This window comes from Entelurus aequoreus, linkage group LG01 (genome assembly GCF_033978785.1).
Source record: "Entelurus aequoreus isolate RoL-2023_Sb linkage group LG01, RoL_Eaeq_v1.1, whole genome shotgun sequence".
In the NCBI taxonomy this organism is placed as follows: domain Eukaryota; kingdom Metazoa; phylum Chordata; class Actinopteri; order Syngnathiformes; family Syngnathidae; genus Entelurus; species Entelurus aequoreus.
Window position 1 is genome coordinate 49676477 of NC_084731.1, and position 16503 is coordinate 49692979.

Below are 16503 nucleotides of genomic sequence, written 5' to 3' on the forward strand. Positions count from 1 at the left end.
AAGATTAAAGTACCAATGATTGTCACACACACACTAGATGTGGTGAAATTTGTCCTCTGCATTTGTCCCATCCCCTTGGGGAGCAGTGGGGAGCAGTGGGCAGCAGCGGCGCCGCGCCCGGGAATCATTTTGGTGATTTAACCCCCAACTCCAACCCTTTGTTGCTGAGTGCCAAGCAGGGAGGTTATGGGTCCCATTTTTATAGTCTTTGGTATGACTCGGCTGGGATTTGAACTCCAACCTACCGATCTCAGGGCGGACACTCTAACCACTAGGCCATGTCAATGAATGTCTCCATTCATAGGTTAGTTTATGAACGATATCGGTATAATAGTTTTGATCCATAGCCAGCACAGTTTAGGGATGTTCTCTTGTGTTTAATTGAGCATTACAGTAGGCCATATAATGGCATTGTGTTCAAATGTATGAGTGCACATGTGTACCTTGTTTGAGTGCTAATAATGAAATTGGGATATTTAAGACATTTCATATCCATCCATCCATGTTCTACCGATTGTCCCGTTCGGGGTATTAATACAAAAAAATTCAGTGCTATTTTTTTTCATTTATTAGCACCGGTTATATGTATATATGTATGTATAAGTATATATTTGTATGTATATATTTATATATGTTTGTATATATTTATATATGTATATATATTTAATTATATTTATTTTATATAAATGTATGTATTTGTGTATATGTATATTTGTATATGTACAGGATATATGTATATACATATGTGTATATGTATGTATATATATATTTTTTTAAGTCAATAAAACTTTCGACCTAATCAATGTTGTATCGATAATACACTGAATTTGATACCACCTGTGGTATCGACACCTCCAATTTATGGATAGATCCGCCCTCCTCTTACGCGTAGTGTACTGACGCTGACAATGCTGACACAGCGACAGTTGTTATATTATCCTCTCTTAAAATGGTATTGCGCTACTTGTTATTTTATTTTTAATAGGTGCTAATGTCATGTATAATGCCACCCCACTTCTAAAGTTCCTGGCACTTATTTTTTGGTGTTGTTTAAACTTAGCTTGCTAGCACTTAACGATCCGCTAAGTGTGTTACATGTTTAGCCTCGTCCTTACTTGATAACGATACTTGAGATACTAAGAAATGCAGTTTATTAGCTTAGAGGAGTGATCTACACTGTATGGAGGCACATAATTAGCTGGGGACAATAACATAAATACAGTGTCAGTCATAGGGGATAAGGGTTTATGATTGGTGTTAATCGGCAATAGTGATCACATACTTTTTCATGAAAAGTGACCAATCAATCGGCACAAATAAAAACATACACAGTCTGCATTGCATTGTCCTCAAACCACGTGGAAGTACATTGTCTTACACTGTCTGTTTTTATGCTTTACATCTGTTTTTATGCTCTACTTTTTTTTTTAATGTATCTATCATCTTGCAGTGGAGTGCCCAGTGTGCTCTGTCAGCGTGTCTCAGCAGTTCATCAACAAACATCTGGACATGTGTCTCAGAAGTGGAGAGAAAAAACAGAGCTTGAGAAGGTGAATACAAACAACGGATACTAATCGTATTTTAAACCAAATATAATAATAAGAATTATTACTATAATCAAAATTGAGGAGGCAGATTTTTATTGCCCAAGAATTTTGAATTATAGCAGTTATACCACATTGTTATAAAGGCTAGTGGGCCACATCCAGCCCAATAGTCCCTTTAATCTGGCCTGCCAAATATTAAAACAGAATGGAGCAAATATCTGTTTTGAGAATTGCCACAACAAAACTGATACTAGACTTTGAGGCACTGGCAAAAATGGTTGATTAACAACACTGCTCCCACTAAAAGAGAATGTAAGCGTTAACCCTTTAATACATTTTTTATGTTTTTTTGATTACCGTATTTTTCGGAGTATAAGTCGCTCCGGAGTATAAGTCGCACCGGCCGAAAGTGCACAATAAAGAAGGAAAAAAACATATATAAGTCGCACTGGAGTACAAGTCACATTTTTTGGGGAAATGTATTTGATAAAACCCAACACCAAGAATAGACATTTGAAAGGCAATTTAAAATAAATAAAGAATAGTGAACAACAGGCTGAATAAGTGTACGTTATATGACGCATAAATAACCAACTGAGAACGTGCCTGGTATGTTAAAGTAACATTATGGTAAGAGTCATTCAAATAACTATAACATATAGAACAGGCTATACGTTTATCAAACAATCTGTCACTCCTAATCGCTAAATCCGATGAAATCTTTTTCGTCTAGAGGGCTGTGAATCTTTGGGTGTCCCACGATTCGATTCAATATCGATTCTTGGGTTCGCGATTCGATTCAAAATCGATTTTTTTTCAATTCAACACAATTCTCGATTCAAAAACGATTTTTTCCTGATTCAAAACGATTCTCTATTCATTCAATACATAGGAATTCAACAGGATCTACCCCAGTCTGCTGACATGCAAGCAGAGTAGTAGATTTTTGTAAAAAGCTTTTATAATTGTAAAGGACAATGTTTTATCAACTGATTGCAATAATGTAAATTTATTTGAACTATTAAATTAACCAAAAATATGACTTATTTTATCTTTGGGAAAATATTGGGCACAGTGTGTTGTCAAGCTTATGTGATGCGATGCAAGTGTAAGTCACTGTGACACTATTTATTTTTTATTTTTTTTACAAATGTCTAATGATAATGTCAATGAGGGATTTTTAATCACTGCTATGTTGAAATTGTAACTAATATTGATACTGTTGTTGATAATATTCATTTTTATTTCACTGTGTCGTGTTTGTGTCTCCTCAATTGCTCTGTTTATTGCAGTTCTGAGTGTTGCTGGGTCGGGTTTGGTTTTGGAATTGGATTGCATTGTTATGGTATTGCTGTGAAATGTTTTGTTGGATTGATTAATTAAAAAAAAAAAAAAATAATAATAATAATATTTTAAATAAATAATATATAAAAAAATAATCGATTTTTTAAAAATGAGAATCGATTCTGAATCGCACAACATGAGAATCGCAATTTGAATTATAATCAATTTTTTCCCACACCCCTAACGTCTAGTCTCTTACGTGAATGAGCTAAATAATATTATTTGATATTTTACGGTAATGTGTTAATAATATCACACATTAGTCGCTCCTGAGTATAAGTCGCACCCGCCAAACTATGAAAAAAACTGCGACTTATAGTCCGAAAATAGGTATTATGATTAAAATAGCCCATGTTTGAGTAGCCTACTTTTAGTTCCAACAGATATGATAAGCTTTGAAATGCATCATGTGCTCGGCCAGCCTGGTTGTCAAATTTTAAAAGCCAATGTGGCTCCTGAGCCAAAAAGTTTGCCATCTCCCCTGTGTTAGAGGGTAAGCCTCAATACCCTTCTGAATCTTACTTGTTTGAGTTGACTAATACTGCAATGTCTGTAGCAGTTTGATCGTCTTCTAATAATTGGTCATGTTTTTCTCCACGACACATCTCCATGACACCTTTATGTCACATAGTGAATGGTGGGAGCTTTTATTCTAGTCAGCCTTCATAAGGGGGAAAATGTTGCAATGAAGTTAAATCGAAACTGCACTTTTTTTTAAAATTTTGCCTATCCTCAATCCTTATGTAAGACTAAAACAGATTTTTTTTCTTTTTTTATGCATTCTAATTTGAAACTAGGAGATGGCTAATAATATAGCTAATGGGAGTCATCTATTGCTCCCATAAAGCCCTCCAAAAAACATTGAAAAACCGCCAACAATGCTTCATTTACATGTCAAGCATGACTTGCATATTAACCAGGTATTAGTGATATTGTTATTATAAGCGCTAATGCTGACAAACTACTTTCAGCTGTGCCGTGATCACAGAGGTAAATAGCTTATGCAGAGTTGGTGAAAGTTATTTGTAGATTATAAATCATGCCTCACTTGTATAATAGAAGGTTGTGGCCAAAAACTGAGAAGTTGGTCGACTTTCACATCCAATTTAGACCTAGAGATGGCAAGAAAGACACAAAAAGACGCTCTTTGTGGCCACTTCTTTTTTACCTTCATGAGAATTATGATTAATTCTTCATCTGAACAGGAAGATATAAACACCCATCAGTCGCCAATCTTGTGAGAGCAGACATTGTATAGTAATCCCCCGTATATTCAGGCTCAAAAAGATACAATTGTGGATCATCATTTGTCCCAAAGTAGTCCCTGCTGGCTCTCATGAAGTCTGCCACAATTAGTGTTGTTGTTATTAAAGGAAATAGCCAACATTGTGATGCGTCTGGAAAATGATAGTGCTGCCACATGCTTAAAAAGACCAAAATACATACAATATTACTTGTTATGAGTACGCTTGTTACTACATTACATATACACTAACAGCATGTACAAAACCCAAAACCAGTGAAGTTGGCACATTGTGTAAATCGTAAATAAAAACAATACAATGATTTGCAAATCCTTTTCAACTTATATTCAATTGAATACACTGTAAAGACAATATATTTATTGTTCGGACTGAGAAACATATTTTTTTTTTGCAAATAATCATTAACTTAGAATTTAATGGCAGCAACACATTGCAAAAAAGTTTGCACAAGGGCATTTTACCACTGTGTTACATGGCCTTTCCTTTTAACAACACTCAGTAAACGTTTGGGAACTGAGGAGACCAATTTTTGAAGCTTTTCAGGTGGAATTCGTATTTTATGCTTCATAATGCGCCCCACATTTTCAACGGGAGACAGGTCTGGACTACAGGCAGGCCAGTAGTACCCGCACTTTTTTACTACGAAGCCACGCTGTTGTAACACATGCAGAATGTGGCTTGGCATTATCTTGCTGGAATAAGCAGGGGCGTCCATGAAAAAGACGTTGCTTGGATGGTTTGCTCCAAAACCTGTATGTACCTTTCAGCATTAATGGTGTATTCACAGATGTGTAAGTCACCCATGCCTTGGGCACTAATACACCCCCATACCATCACAGATGCTTGCTTTTGAACTTTTCGGTTCTTTCCCTCTTTGGTCCGGAGGACACGACATCCACAGTTTTCAAAAACAATTTGAAATGTGGAATCGTCAGACAACAGAACACTCTTCCACTTTGCATCAGTCCATCTTAGATAATCTCGGGCCCAGCGAAGCTGGCGGCGTTTCTGGGTGTTGTTGATAAATGGCTTTGGCTTTGCATAGTAGAGTTTTAACTTTCACTTACAGATGTAGCGACAAACTGTAGTTACTGACAGTGGTTTTCTGAAGTGTTCTGGGGCGGTATAGCTCGGTTGGTAGAGTGGCCGTGCCAGCAACTTGAGGGTTGCAGGTTCGATCCACGCTTCCGCCATCCTAGTCACTGCTGTTGTGTCCTTGGGCAAGACACTTTACCCACCTGCTCCCAGTGCCACCCACACTGGTTTAAATGTAACTTAGATATTGGGTTTCACTATGTAAAGCGCTTTGAGTCACTAGAGAAAAGCGCTATATAAATATAATTCACTTCACTTCACTTCACTTCCTGAGCCCATGTGGTGATATCCTTTACAGATTGATGTCGAATTTTTATGCAGTACCGCCTGAGGGATCGAAGATCACAGCATTGCCGCTTACGTGCAGTGATTTCTCCAGATTCTCTGAACATTTTGATGATATTACGGACTGTAGATGGTCAAATCCCTAAATTCCTTGCAATAGCTGGTTGAGAAATGTTGTTCTTAAAATGTTGGACAATTTGCTCACGCATTTGTTCACAAAGTGGTGACCCTCACCCCATCCTTGTTTGTGAATGACTGAGCATTTCATGGAAGCTGCTTTTTTTATACCCAATCATGGCACCTGTATCGAAGTAGAATTGTCTCACATCAACTTATATATATCAAAATGATATTAATACATATGCATATATTAATACAAATACAAATACAAATGTGATGTACAAATAAATAAATAATGTGTATAAATAAACGCGTAATTGTAAATATATTTTTGAGATTTGAAAATATATACTAATAACATTTATAAATATAAAAATGTGACATACAAATAAATTACTAATTTGTATAAATAAACGTGTATTTATAAATATATTTTTGAGATTTGAATATAAATATGCTTGATTTTGTAAATGTATTTGTATTGAATTTGCATATGTGGATGGCTTTTTTGCTTTTGTGTCGATGAGACATTCTTCCCACAAACCAGATGCAAAAATAAATGTGACCTACACACTCCCCTGAACAACCAGCAGAGGGCACTGCAGCCAGAGTGATCTCGGTCACATAGCATTATATGCATTGTATGCAAAATGCCTGGAGTTCTTTGCACAAAAACAATCCACGTCTTTACAGAGAGAACGCACAACGGGCCTGAGCTTGCTAACGTTAGCGTTGTATTATCCATCCATCCATCCATCCATCCATCTTCTTCCGCTTATCCGAGGTCGGGTCGCGGGGGCAGCAGCCTAAGCAGGGAAGCCCAGACTTCCCTCTCCCCAGCCACTTCGTCCAGCTCTTCCCGGGGGATCCTGAGGCGTTCCCAGGCCAGCCGTGAGACATAGTCTTCCCAACGTGTCCTGGGTCTTACCCGTGGCCTCTTACCGGTTGGACGTGCTCTAAACACCTCCCTAGGGAGGCGTTCGGGTGGCATCCTGACGAGATGCCCGAACCACCTCATCTGGCTCCTCTCGATGTGGAGTAGCAGCTGCTTTACTTTGAGCTCCCCCCGGATGGCAGCGCTTCTCACACTATCTCTAAGGGAGAGCCCCGCCACCCTGCGGAGGAAACTCATTTCGGCAGCTTGTACCCGTGATCTTGTCCTTTCGGTCATAACCCAAAGCTCATGACCATAGGTGAGGATGGGAACGTAGATCGACCGGTAAATTGAGAGCTTTGCCTTCCGGCTCAGCTTCTTCACCACAACGGATCGATACAGCGTCCGCATTACTGAAGACGCCACACCGATCCGCCTGTCGATCTCACGATCCACTCTTCCCTCACTCGTGAATAAGACTCCTATGTACTTGAACTCCTCCACTTGGGGCAGGGCTTCCTCCCCAACCCGGAGATGGCACTCCACCCTTTCCGGACGAGAACCATGGACTCGGACTTGGAGGTGCTGATTCTCATCCCAGTCGCGTCACACTCGGCTGCGAACCAATCCAGTGAGAGCTGAAGATCCTGGCCAGATTAAGCCATCAGGACCACATCATCTGCAAAAAGCAGAGACCTAATACTGCAGCCACCAAACCGGATCCCCTCAACGCCTTGACTGCGCCTAGAAATTATGTCCATAAAAGTTATGAACAGAATCGGTGACAAAGGGCAGCCTTGGCGGAGTCCAACCCTCGGCATTGTATTAGCTAATGCTAATTTATCAAGTTAATCAGAAAGACCGTGCTAGCTGCTTATTTTATTGTATCAATGCTGTTTAATGACCTTGTCCCGATGTAAATACGGATCTCTTATCAGTGCAATGTGTGTCAAATCATGCCAAAAGTCATGACGTAATATGACCCTCCGTAGTGTCCCTCTGATTGGCTCGCCAGTGTCTGACCATGTCTGCACGCTCTGGCTGCAGTGCCCTCTGCTGGTTGTTCTGGGGAGTGTGTAGGTCCCATTTATTTGTGCATCTGGTTTGTGGGAGGAATGTCTCATCGACACAAAAGCAAAAAAGCCATCCACATATGCAAATTCAATACAAATACAAATACAAAATCAAGCATATTTATATTCAAATCTCAAAAATGTTGGGTGACTTTTGTTAGTGTTTATTTACGATTTAGAATGCATAAAAAATTAAAAAACGTGTTCTTGTCTCAGATAAGGATTGTGAATGATAGAGAAAAAAGAAGTGCATTTCCCACTTAAACAACTTATTTCTACATTTTCTCTCATTTCAATGTCTTTCTCAGATTGTTTTTTTAGTACCTCTCTCCAAGCCTTTTCCATTTTATTTTATTTTATTAAGCTTTAGTCAGGATAAATAATGTTGCCTTACTTTCCCTGTTTTAATAGATTATTGCCCCTCCTCCTTATATTGCTAGTTAATAGGTGACATTTCCAGTTTATAATCCAGTTCATTACAGATGCGCACAACAATGCCGCCAATGTGCAGATTAACCAATTCAATTGTCTGTCACAGCTCCTTTAGCAAGACGAGGCGCCCTATGGTGAAACTGGTGTACAGTCTGCTGTCCCTGCAGGAGTTGAGAAGGCGGCTCAAGGAATGCCATCTCTCGGTGCATGGCACCCGAGATCAGCTGATCAAGAGGCACAGGGAGTTTGTGCACATCTATAATGCCCAGTGTGACTCCTTCAACCCAAAATCAGGTGAGAGATGGCCGCCCATCAATGTGTAAATTCTAATCCACAGAACACTGCACAGAAAAGGGGGAATATTTTGCCGATAATCCATTCCTAGTGTGTTGTATTTGCTCTACGCTCTTATTTATGTACCCATTGGAGTCCAGGGTAGTATTTAGTGTTTACCTCTAAAGCTCACCTTAAAAACTGTTTATCTTGCCTGGCTTTATCTCCTTTTTGGTGTGACTACAGTTATTTTTTTCATTTGGACATGACAGAGAAATGTCTTACCCCAATCCAACCTTATATAAACACATTCCTGTCTGAACAACTAATTCACTTTGAACATAAAGGCTGTGCTGTTTTAGCACAAAGTCATCGATCTTAAGGAGGCGTCTTCAACAGGAAGTGAACTTGCGTGACGTCACAAACCAGAAGTGAAGCAAAGTGCACATCCAATTTGCATTTATTAAAAACAATTCTGTACCGTTTACAAATGAAAATGTAAGAATATAAACATATATAATCACTCAAATAAATGCTCTTATTAAGCCACAACAACATTTTATGTTTTCTGAAAGTGTAAGAAAGTGTATTGTGTCTATTTATTTTAGTTGTTTAAAAAATTATAATTTGGTTTAATATTTCAGTTTGCCTAAGTGCTTTGAGCACATTTAACAATACAACGATAATAATAATTATAACCGTGGCAATTTTAGTCACAATAACCGCAATATGAAAAGGTTATATCGTTACATCCCTAGTGTTATTAAGCTGGTTAGAAGTTGTATAATTTGGCTGCCCTAGTATTGACACTGGGCCCTAAATCACACCATGTCAGGAAAATGTTTAGTTTTTTTTAGTTAAAGATGCCTAAAATGTGTAATAAAACCTTTTATAACTTCAAAAGCAAATATAAAATGTATCATTGTAAAAGTTATGTATACATTGAGCAACAAAGATAAATGTAGTATTTATGTTCGAAGCCAGGTAAACCCTTCTCCTGTTGCAACCATACGGCTGTTCAGGCTTTAATTGATTGTTTTTACTAATAGAATAATTTTTTCATTGCCTGAAAGTGCTTGCAAATGAAAAAATAACCCAATGACAAAATAATTGCAAACATCATCATGCTCTAGCTAGCCTTTGTTAGGCTGTACCTGCATTTTCCGAATCCGCAAAGTCTCCAAAGAGTAAAACCCCCTATGTTGTTTTGACTTGAAATTTCTCACACACCTCAATGTTTTCTACAAAACACTAACTGTAATATTAGAGTGTTGAGGTGAATCACTCTGACATTTGGTACACACCTTTTTGGGGACTTTACATTGTGTGTAAAATTTGAGCTAGCGTATTTTTCGGATTATAAATCGTAGTTTTTTTCATAGTTTGGCCGTGGGTGCGACATATACTCCGGAGCGACTTATGTGTGAAATTATTAACACATTACCGTAAAATATCAAATAATAATATTTATCTCATTCGCGTAAGAGACGAAGCAAATGGCAGCAATCGTCACACACACGTCAGCAATCGTCACTCACACGTCAACCAATAGGAATTCGGCGGGGGAGGGTCATGGCAGAAGTGCATTATGGGTCATGGGATGCTAACTGCTATATGCTATATGCTACTGTCGTAGCTATTAAAATGGATCACATCAACATTGGCGGTAACTTATAAAAACTGAGAAGGACTGAACAAAAATGGCACCGAAAAGGAAATCATATACTACAGATTACAAGCTGGACGTAGTGAAATATGCAGCAGAGAACGGCAATCGAGCAGCATAAAGAAAGGACATACCAGAGGCGACACCGGGGAGGAAGATTTCATCGGATTTAGCGATCGGGAGTGACAGATTGTTTGGTAAACGTATAGCATGTTCTATATGTTATAGTTATTTGAATGACTCTTGCCATGATGTGTTGCGTTACGGGACAGATATCAACAAAATCACAGACTGCATCACTGAGTACATCAATTTCTGTGAGGACTCCATCATCCCGACAAAAACGGTCCACTGTTACCCAAATAACAAGCCCTGGATCACCAGCCAGCTAAAGGTGCTGCTAAATAAAAAGAAGCGAGCCTTCAGATCCGGTGATCGGGACGAGTTGAAGAGGATTCAGTGGCAGCTCAGAGTTAATCTTCAAGAAGGGAAAGATGCCTATAGAAGGAAGCTTGAAGCTAAACTCCAACAAAACAACACTCGTGAGGTTTGGAAAGGTATGAAGGCCATCACAGGCTTCAACAATAAAGCCAAACTGCTGGATGGGGGTGCAGATAGAGCCAACGAGCTGAATTTGTTTTTCAACAGATTTAGCAACACACCCCTTACTGGCCCTCCCCCCACTACTCCTGTTCTCACACCTCCACCTCCCCCTCCTTCTCTTTTACCTGCCACAGCCGTTTTTTCCCCCCCTCTCCCCTCCCCCACTTCCACCCCCACTGAGAAAGCCAGCCCGGTGTGTCTGACACCTGGACTTGTAAGACGGCAGCTGGAGAAAGTCAATCTAGCTAAGTCAGCAGGCCCTGACCGAGTCAACCCCTGGGTCCTGAAGACTTGCGCTGCTCAGCTAACTGGGATCCCGCACTTCATTTTCAACCTGAGTCTGAAGCTAGAACGGATACCAGTGCTATGGAAAACATCCTGCATAGTGCCGGTGCCCAAGAAGCCCATCCCATCGAGCTCAAATGACTTCAGACCTGTTGCCCTGACGTCCCAGGTCATGAAGGTCCTCGAGAGACTTGTGCTGGATCAGCTGAGGCCACTGGTGGCTCCTTCCCTGGATCCTCTACAGTTTGCATATCAGCCCCATGTAGGAGTGGACAATGCTGTTATCTACCTGCTGCATCATGCTCATTTTCACCTGGATGGTGGGAAGGGCACTGTGAGGATCATGTTTTTTGATTTCTCCAGTGCCTTTAACACCATTCAGCCAATTCTGATGAGTGACAAGTTGCTCAGGATGGGTGTCAGTTCATCCATTGTCTCCTGGATCACTGATTACTTGTCTGACAGGCCCCAGTTTGTGCGACTGGGGAGCTCCGTGTCGGATACTGTGGTCAGTGGTGTAGGTGCTCCACAGGGGACCGTCCTGTCTCCTTTCCTGTTCACCCTGTACACCTCAGACTTCCAGTATAGTTCCAGGTCCTGCCACCTGCAGAAATACTCTGACGACTCTGCTGTGGTCGGGTGTATCGGAGAGGGACGGGAATTGGAGTACAGGACACTGATCGCTGACTTTGTGGAGTGGTCTCAGGCGAACCATCTGGTCCTTAATGTGGACAAGACCAAGGAGCTGGTCATCGACTTCAGGAAGAGAGTGACCCCGGTGGAGCCCATCAAGATCCAGGGCCGGGAGGTGGCAGTGGTGGAGCAGTACAAGTACCTGGGAGTCCACTTGAACAGCAGACTGGACTGGAAGGACAACTGCAAAGCTGTTTACAAGAAGGGCATGAGCAGACTCTTTTTCCTGAGGAAGCTTAGGTCATTCAATGTGTGCAGCAAGCTGTTGGAGATCTTTTATCAGTCTGTTGTGGCCAGTGCACTGTACTTCGCAGTGGTTTGTTGGGGGAGCAGCACCAGCAAAAGGGACTCAAACCGGATTGATAATCTGATCCGGAAAGCCGGCCAAACTATTGGCACGCAATTGGAGGCGTTTGTGTCAGTGAGGGACAGGAGGTCACTGGACAAACTGCTGGCCATCATGGACAATCCTTCCCATCTACTCCACCTGACAATTAAGGGACAGCGGAGTTCATACTCCAACAGGCTCCTTCAACTTCCTTCCCGCACTGTGCGATTCAAGAACTCCTTCATTCCACACTCCATCCAGCTGTATAATCACTCGCCATACAGCAATAGATGACATCTGCCTATTACCTGACACCTGACATGTTAGCTACTTCTCTTTGTTTATAATGTCTATTTTCTATTTCCTGCTGGACCTACTCTCCATTTTATGCTGCTGCTGTCATACAGACTGTATATACTGTAATATTGTACATGGTCATTGGTTTATATTGTATATATGTTATAGACATAATATAATATATCTGTATATAAATTACTCTGTACACATAATATGTATATATTCGTATATATGTTAGATTTTTTCATAGCTATATTAGTCTATTTATACCTGCATTGTCCTTTCCATCATTGTAACTGAGCTACTGTGTTGAACAATTTCCCTTGTGGATCATTAAAGTTTGTCTAAGTCTAAGTCTAATACCAGGCACGTTCTCAGTTGGTTATTTGTGCGTCATATGGCGTACACTTATTCAGCCTGTTGTTCACTATTCTTTATTTATTTTAAATTGCCTTTCAAATGTCTATTCTTGGTGTTGGATTTTATCAAATAAATTTCCCCCAAAAATGCGCCTTATACTCCACTGCGACGTATATATGTTTTTTTCCTTCTTTATTGTGCATTTTCGGCCGGTGCGACTTATACTCCGGAGCGACTTATACACCGAAAAATACGGTACTGCACTACACTGAAAAACGTATTTGCAGTAGCACGGAGCAGGACTGAGCAACTAAAGTCATTAACCATTTGTGAAGAATTATACAACTTTGAGATTATTTGTATTACATACATTCTAGCATCTCTATTATAAGTATTTCAAGTACAACCTATAGGGGGAGCTACAAATGTTAAAAATGAGCTAGTGAGCTAACCAATTTGTGTACAACAGTAGGTAGACTATAATCTCCAAAAAGCTTAGTTGACATTATTACCAGTATATTTAATTCCTCAACAGCTGAAGACATTGCCAAAGAGGTGGTAGGCAGCGAGAAGATCAAAAATCAGTTGCAGATCCAAAGCAAACCTGTGAGTTGCAAATGTTTCCTTGGCACAGTTTGAATTGTGGAATTGCATTCATTGTGTTTAATTGCTTTTAATTGCTCTGCTGAAAATGTTCTGTGATTATGTTGTGTAGTTTAATTGACTTCATGCTTATATTAGGTGTTTTGATTTCAACCCACAGGTTATGGTTTTTGCCAAAAATCACTCCGAGAAGGAGATTGATGAGGTGCATTCAAAGTATCGTAAGTGACATTTATTCTATTGCTTTGTCACTGTTTACTTGCCCCTCCTGTGACTCACAAAGATGTCCTCTGCTGTAATTTTGTGTCAGTCAATCAATCAATCAGTTTTTTTATATAGCCCTTAATCACAAATGCCTCAAAGGGCTTCACAAACCACAACGACATCCTCGGCTTTGATCTCACATCCGGGCAAGAAAAACTCAACCCAATGGAAACAATGAGAAATCTTGGAGGAGACCACAGATGTGGGACCCCCATCCCTCGGTGGTCCAGTCCATAGAGAGGTCAGCGGGGGATCTTCTTGCATGTAGACAGGTCTGTAGCACAGAGACAAACCAATTGATGCACAGAGGAGTGGTCCACCCCTGGTCGCCTTCTCCGTGGAAAGTGATTCGTGGCCACCTGATAACCTCACCACGCAGGAGACGGCATATCAACTGGTCTTAAATAGCGGTCTATTTAAAGGCTAGGGTGTATAAATGAGTTTTAAGATGGGACTTAAATGCTTCTACTGAGGTAGCATCTCTAACTGTTACCGGTAGGGCATTCCAGAGTACTGGAGCTCAAATAAAAAACGCTCTATAGCCCCCAGAATTTTTTTGGGCTCTGGAATTCACTAATAAGCCGAAGTTCATAGAACACAGATTTCTGGCCGGGACATACAGTATGTTACAACACAATCAGCAAGATAGGATGGAGCTAGACCGTTTAGTATTTTTTACGCAAGTAGTAAAACCTTAAAGTCTCATCTTAAGTGCACAAGAAGGCAGTGCAGGTGAGCCAGTATATATACTTTCTTGTCCTTGTCAAGCACTCTTAATGTGTGGCTCAAACGGGTGAGTTGGGTCAAATATAATCCCGAGATTCCTTACGGAGATGCTTTGTACAATTGTTTTGTTGTCAAATGTTAAGGTGGTATTATTAAATAAGTACCGTTGTCTAGCAGGACAACTAATCAACATTTTTGTTTTCTCAGCATTAAGATGCAGAAGGTTGCTGGGCATCCATTCTTTGATTTCATTAAGACACACCTCCAGATAACTACAATCTGGCGTGTTGGTCCTCTTTAGGGGCATGTAGAGTTGGCTGCTATCAGCATAACAGTGAAAGCTAATACCGTATTTGCGTATGATGTCACTTAGCGGCAGCATATAAACACTGAAGGGTGGAGTGCCAATAACCAAACCCTGTAGAACTCTGCACGTTTCGTTAACCTACTCCAAGGTTACGTTGTTAACAGGAGACACACTGCATCCTCTCAGTAAGATTGGAAGAAAAGGCTAAGTCTGACATACCAAAACGTGTTTTGGTACGTTCTAATAAAATGTTATGATCGACGGTATCGAAAGCAGCGCTGAGATCAAGGAGCAGCAACATGGATGACGCAACAGCATCCATAGTTAACAATAGACCATTAGTCACTTTTGCGAGGGCTGTCTCAGGAGAGTGATTTGCCCTGAAACCGGACTGAAAGGGTTCACAGAGAATGATAGAAGCTAAGTGTTCATTTAGCTGCTGTGCACAATTTTTTTGAGGAATTTCGAGATTAGGTCTTTTGATCAAAGGATGAACAACCGCTGTTTTGATTGCTCTGGGAAAAGTACCAGAGGAAAGTGATAATGTATTAATATTTAGGTTGATGGTCTTAATATTACAAACAGCTCCTTGATAAGTTCCCTCCAAAGTGGGTCAAGTAAACATGTTTGTTTTGTTCTATTAACAAGTCGCAGAAGTTTCTCTGTTATTCTTTTCAAAAACAGGCATTATTTTGGAGAGCAATATCTGTCATACATACACTCATATCTGCGCTGATTGAACCCAGTTGGAGCTGGGACGTGTCATTGAAGTCTAGTGAATTATATTTATACAGCGTTTTTCTCTAGTGACTCAAAGCGCTTTACTTAGTGAAACCCATTATCTACATCTTTTTAAGCAACATTTAAACCACTGTTGGTGGCACTGGGAGCAGGTGGTTAAGTGTCTTGCCCAAGAACACAACGGCAGTGACTAAGATGGTGAAAGCGGGGATCAAACCTGGAACCCTCAAATTGCTGGCACGGCCTCTACCAACCAAGCCACGCACTTTAATCTCCATTCTTAAGAGCGATAACAGCTAAATGGAGAGGTAAACGGTGTAATAGATCTCATAGTAAGCACGTCAAATGATGTATATGTAATACTTAGGTTAGGGCTAAGGTTAAGGTTTTCATCGAAGATTAGTGCGACCCCTCCACCCCTTTTAAGGGGACGACCAATATGTGCTCTCGTATAGTTAGGAGGAGATGCCTCATTAGGCGGAAAAAATTAATCTGGTTTTAGCCAAGTCTCACTGAGACCAATGACGTTAAGATTGTTGTTTCTAATGACCTCATTAACTAATAACACTTTGGGAGACAATAACCTAATGTTTAAAAAGCCCATAATATAGGTAGTGGTAGTTGAGGGATTTTTGTTCATGGTATCCGTAGTACTGATATAATTAACTTTACGTGTATTTCGCGTAGTGCGCCTTAAACAATTTCCATCACATCTATTAATACAATTTAGAGATTATTTGCTTGGCGCAGCGATAGATTTACCGCTTCATATTTAGCCACCTAAGTAGAATGCATGTCTACTTCTGGCACAGTCACTCGAGAAAAAATATTATGTGGGTTATGTAATTAGGCTACGAGAAATGCAATGTGTGCAGGAATTTTCCAGCTTGGTGCTGGTTAGTTCTATCTTAACTGACTCCTCATTTGGGCTAAATTACTTTAAAATGTTCACTGATTGCTCATATAATTAATATCGTAGGGAGCAGCTGGGCCAAATTGACATGTTTTTTTGCATGACTAACAAATCTCACACTTTGGATTGATTTCAAAAAACCTTTTAGAAACGACAAACAGGCGTTTGAAGCACAAAAGTCAATTTGACCATTTGATTTCATGACTGCAACATTGTTCTATTAAAATGTATAAATGCAAAAAACCGACCACAATGTAAGAAATGTGTTTTTGATAACAAACATTAACGCTGACTTTATTTTTTGGGATTGTGCAATGTTGTTTACTTGTTTGTAGCACTTTTTTTCATCCATGCCATCCTTACATAGTTTGTTTTATATCTAACAAAAACTGCTAGATATGAGACACCA

General features: G+C 40.0%; 1 protein-coding gene across 2 annotated transcripts in view; it reads left to right on the top strand.

The window, feature by feature from the left end:
* rad18 (RAD18 E3 ubiquitin protein ligase) overlaps positions 1–16503 on the top strand; it is a 109224-nt gene that overhangs the window by 56845 nt on the left and 35876 nt on the right. For both annotated transcript variants that reach the window (XM_062054109.1, XM_062054119.1), the window contains exons 6-9: positions 1451–1550; positions 8142–8329; positions 13076–13146; positions 13304–13364. In XM_062054109.1, the coding sequence (XP_061910093.1) occupies positions 1451–1550; positions 8142–8329; positions 13076–13146; positions 13304–13364 (420 nt within the window). The remainder of the gene's footprint in view (positions 1–1450; positions 1551–8141; positions 8330–13075; positions 13147–13303; positions 13365–16503) is intronic.